This window comes from Arachis stenosperma, chromosome 1 (assembly GCF_014773155.1).
Source record: "Arachis stenosperma cultivar V10309 chromosome 1, arast.V10309.gnm1.PFL2, whole genome shotgun sequence".
Classification (NCBI taxonomy): domain Eukaryota; kingdom Viridiplantae; phylum Streptophyta; class Magnoliopsida; order Fabales; family Fabaceae; genus Arachis; species Arachis stenosperma.
Window position 1 is genome coordinate 65,060,245 of NC_080377.1, and position 5,559 is coordinate 65,065,803.

General features: G+C 35.0%; 1 protein-coding gene across 1 annotated transcript; it reads right to left on the reverse strand.

Moving 5' to 3' along the window:
- Positions 1 to 4,043: 4,043 nt before the first annotated feature.
- LOC130980515 (zinc finger BED domain-containing protein DAYSLEEPER-like) lies at positions 4,044 to 4,635 on the reverse strand. The gene is made up of 2 exons (XM_057904187.1): positions 4,253 to 4,635; positions 4,044 to 4,116 (listed from the first exon to the last, which is right to left on the reverse strand). The coding sequence occupies exons 1-2, from the start codon at positions 4,633 to 4,635 to the stop codon at positions 4,044 to 4,046; spliced, it is 456 nt and encodes a 151-aa protein (XP_057760170.1).
- Between the last annotated feature and the right edge of the window lie 924 nt (positions 4,636 to 5,559).

Consider the following 5,559-nt stretch of genomic DNA (forward strand, 5'->3'; position numbering starts at 1 on the left):
ACAAAATTAGTTCGAGTGTTCCAAGTAAAATCATACTAAATTATAAAGTAGCTACTTATGTTGGAGTATAGTAGTAGTTGTAGTCAACTAGTTTGAGGGTTTTTTTTAGTATATACATGGTTTTTTAACTAAAATATAAAGAAAAAATATATTGGACCACATAGTGATACCTGTTCAACAGAAGAAACTGCATTTGAAATTTTGACTAATTTGCGATTGCTATATGTCACAAAGCTTTTTTTCTCTTTTCACTAACTGTGTTTTTCCCCTATATTTTGACATGTATATGAAGTGCTTGCATACTCTGTTATTTAATTATGAATATGCTCATCTTAGATCTTTAGTCTTGGCAAAAATCAATAGATGAAACTGAATTTTATTGTGCCTTTACTTTCTTAGAGGATGTTGAATTATGCCTTGCTTTTGTTCCGCTTTTTAAACAAGGAGAAAGGATAGCCTTGTGATGTCATTATGCCACTATTTATTGCACAAAGTGTAGCAATGAATCAATAATATATTGTGCTGAACTAATTAGAGATTTTTTTATTTCAGTAAATATCTTTTTTTTTTAGTATTCTACTGAATGGTGACAGGGATAGAGGTTCTATAATCCATATATTCCTGGATAATGAGGGTGCTCATATGATATAAGTTCAGGATGTAAAAAAGGATGAAGTTGTTATCCAATTTCTAAACTCCAAAGGTTACATTCATTCTGATATTGTGTAGAAATATTGTATTTGTGTAATGTCATATACTCAAATTTTATTTTAAGGTTTATTGACTAGTTGAATTTTTTCCCCTCCCACTCCTCCTGTTCAAGCATCCATTGCTGTCAATACTTGGGTTGTTAATGGTGCTCCACAAATAAAAAAGTAAGCAACTCTCATATTTTTTCCAATTGTACACTGCCTTATAGTCAAAATGAGCTTTGTATTAAATTATAAAGTATTTTTAAATTATTTATACATGTGCCATGGTGAATAGGTCAGCTATTAACTTGTTGTTCTTGAACATATTATAAGTTGAAATTGAATACCATATGTTGCTCATTGTTATGTGTATCACATTGGAAAAATAACATTTCTGTTATATGTATTTTATTGTTTAAATAGTTTATTGCTCTGCTATACTTTAAGTTATTCTTTATTTTTAGCTGATTTATTATTGACATGTAATCCTTTCTTTTACAGGGTTGCAAGATATACTCCCTAACATTATCTACTAATTCGATATTACGCACTTCAATTTTTTTTTCTTTTTCATTTTTGTATTTTTTAATTTTTCCATTTTTCCCTACTCCATACTGAACATTTTGGTCACTAATATGCAGGACCAGATAACTTGGAAAACTTAAAGAAGCTAGAGGAACAATTTCAGAAGCAAGCTCCTGATATGGCATCATGGTTATTGTCAATTAGGTAAATACTAATTTATTCCTTTCATTTCTTTTTTAATTGATTGTTGAAGAAGCTAAATTTTGTGATATGAGTAAAGTATCATTTTTGTCCCCAACATTTGGGATAAGTTTCAAAGTTGTCCATAACGTTTCAATCGTCCTATTTAAGTCCTTAACATTTCAAAATTGACTCAATGTTGTCCTGCCTTTAGGGATCCGTTAACAGAATTGACAGCGGGTGAGTAAATGCTAGAGGTAATATAAGTTGTAGTGGTTTGGGTAATGAGCAACATATATTGATGTATTTGTTTTCATACGTGTTGATTCCAAGAAAACATAATTACTAAATCTTGTTTAATGAAGATATTCTAGTGCTTTGGGCTATGGTGACCGAAAGGAGATAAACTAACCTTATTTTATGGTTACTCATATTCTTGAAATGAAGAGCAGAAAATCAAGTGTTGGTTTAGGATATGCTTGCCAATGGACCAAGATTTTCAAATGGCTTGGAATTGAATTGAGTGAAGAGAAAAGTATCGTCTTGAGTAATGTAGCCAAGATTGATCACAGCATTCTAAGAAAAATGGGAAGAGATCTGGATGCCCAAGAACCTCAGACACAAGGACAACCATCAGACCCTGAGGTGCAAGCACAATCCCAGGAATCTCCAGCACCACCGCCTCCTTCGCTATCAATGTGAGATTTGATGGATGAATTACAAAGCATAAGATTATACATTGACGGACAATTCGCTGAGATAAGGCAGTATCAAGACAGGCAAACTCAACCTATTAATCGTCAAGGGAAAGTAATTGATCCTCTATACAATAATCTAGGCATTACAGACCCAAGGGGCATCATCCCAAGGCGTAAAAATTGAAGAAAATGTGTTAAAGAATGAATAAAATCTGTTGCAAGGGCTTGTAAATATTTGAATTGTTCTTAAAATCAATTGAGATATGCAATCAATCGATTGAAGTAGGAAACCAATTGATTGAAGAATGCGTGAAATCCACTATGGTTAGGGATGTCAACGGGTCCCCATGCCCCCGCCCCCAGCCCCAATATCTGTCCCCGTCCACATGACGAGTAACGGGGGCCCCGTATCCGCCGGGGACCTGGGTCTTCGCGGATTTTTATAAAAATTAATAAAAATTGAAAAAAATGAAAAAAACTAGAGAAAAACAAAGATAATCCTCAATTGTCATTACAAACATAATATCCATAGTCTTTAAAGACTTAAATAGCAATAACAACAAACATAAACATCCAAACATATCCAAAAACAACCAAATATTACATAAACAACCAACCATATTCATAAATAACCAAATAAAGTTCATGACATCATAAAAACATAATTTCACCATCTCAATCTTCCTTTCATCCTATAATGGTAGTGATGGTAGATTCTGACTTACTTGAATCCTACAGCGACAAGAAAACAATTTAATGTTAAAATCATATAATAACTCAATAAGTTTACTTATGTCAACATCTCCTTTAATGTTATGAATTGTGTAGCACTCAAATCCTATGTTAGTTGTGCTGCCAAATTCATTCCAAAGTCAATCTTGATTACACATTAAAGCCTCTAATGTGTCTGGACGTAACCTACTACGATGTGGAGTAACAAATCGACCACCCATACTAAACGAAGATTCAGAGGCAACGGTAGAGATAAGAATCGCCAAAAAATCCCTAGCAATAGCTTGCAAAGTAGGAAACTTCGCTCCATTTGACTTCTACCAATTTAAGATATCAAAATCATGTTCAGTTTGTGGTAACGGTCTCTCTTCAAGATAATAACCCAACTCACTCTTTATATCAATAAATGCGGATTTCTCACTTACATGTGCAGCAAAATTAGCTTGCCAAACTTCATGACTGAACTTCCTTCCCTTTGAACTTGAAGGAATTGATGGTGGCGGCGGCATATCTAATTGAGCAGCTTGGTCTCTCTCTCTTTTCTTTGTTGCATATTCTAAAACTAAATCTTGCACTACCCTTTTCACTTGACTAATTACAACACATGCCTCCGTCTCACCATGTATTTTAATTATCTCGTTTCCACAATTTTTTCACTTCATCAAAGCCAACTTAATCACACAAACCTTAGGAAAATAAAGATTTGATGTAGGATAAGTTGTTCCAGAAAATAATTCAGTCAGATCAAAAAATACCCTCAATCTTTGAAAAATCTCTTCTGCCATATCCCAATCCTTCTCACTAGCAAAGATTTATATTGACTCTACGCAGTGACAATCTTTCAAATACATCTCTAAACATAATTGCAACTTCAAGCATAAAAAATGTTGAATTCCACCTAGTTTTACAATCAAGACAAAGATTTTTTGTGTAAGGTATTTTAAGATTGCGCACACGTTTTCTTAAATTTTTCTTCTCTTTTAGGTGTTGCAGTCCAATAATGAACACTATCCCTCACGCTTTCAATAGCATGTGAAATAAGTTGTAACCCATCCTTGACAATCAAATTTAATATATGCGCACAACATCGCATGTGAAATAATTTACCACCCAAGATAAAGTTTCTACGTGACATTTTAGTCAAAATATTCTCAATCATAACGTCATTAGTACTGCAATTATCAACAGTCAAATTGGATACCTTCCTATCAAGATTCTAATCCATCAAACAATCCACAAGAACATCTGAAAGTACCTCAGCCGTGTGGGGAGCCAGTACATATATAAACCTGTAATGATAATTTAGTACAATTATAAACAAGACAACTTTGCAATTGTACACAAGAAAATATCGCAATTATATAAACAAGATAGCTTTGGAATTATATAAACATTCGGAAGAACCTATAATGATAATATTATTACCTCATAAGACGGCTTTTCAATTTCCAAGAATCATCAATGTAATGAGCCGTGATAGCCATATAACCATTGTTTTGGTTGCTTACTGTCCACATATCAGTCGTAATTGCAACTCGACTTTTATTACGCTCAAGGACATTCATTGTCTTTGATCTTTCATCATTGTAGAGCTTCAAGATGTCACTCTTTAAAGTGTTGCGAGTAATCACCTTGAAGAGAGGTTGCAAAGCATTGCAAAATCGTCGAAACCCAATATGGTCTACAATAGATAGGGGATACTCATGAAGACAAACCATAACTGATAACTCTTTCCTTGCATTTTCATGGTCGAAGGTATGCGCACCAACCACAACTGTTTCTCCACTAGTTGTTGGAGTTGTCTTCATCATACATTGTCTTATATCTCAGTGGTGCGGAGCTTGTAGCTTTTGAAGTGATCACGTAAGTGTGAAGTGCCTTGTTTTGGGTCACCAAGTAGCTTCAATTTGCAATAATTGTATTTAGCCTTTAATTTTCCCTTGATTTCCACAGTCTTAAAGTGATTCCACACTTCGAAGGTTAACTTCCTCTTTCGAACACCACTTGTAGAGTTTGTCGTTCCTTCATTAGTAGTTGCGGTATCCATTGGGGGTTCTTGAGGTTGAGATTGAGAAGCCTCTTGTGTAGTTTGAATATTAGTGCCTTGATAAACTATTATTTTATGATTTATATTGTGTTTAATTGAGTGATTTTATCAAGTCTTCACCCACTTATTCATACGATTAGCATGATATTACAATTCCTTCCCAAAGTTGTTCTATGGTTGTAAACTTATTTCATAGAGATATTTTTATTGTGTATTTTAATTCTCTTTTATACCATTCGATGCCGTGATCCATGTGTTAAGTGTTTCAAGTTTCATAGGGCAGGAGTGGCTTAGAGAATGGAGAGGAAGCTTGCAAAAATGGAAGGAACACAAGAAATCAATGAGATGTCCAGCGAACACTGACGCGGACGCATAAATCGCAGTGACGTGTTCGCGTGCCTGACGCGAACGCGTGGATTGAAATCTGCACGGATGACGCGAACGCGTGGACGATGCGTACACGTGGCGAGGAAAAATGCTGAATGACGTGCACGCGTGGACGACGGGTACGCGTGACATGCGCGATCTGCAGAATTAACAGAACACGCTGGAAGCGATTTTGGGCCGCGTTTTGACCTAGTTTTTGGCCCAAAAACACAGACTAAAGCCGGAGAACATGCAGAGACTCAGGGGGGATTCTCATTAGGATAGTTTTTAGTTTTTAGATCTAATTTTACTCCTCCTC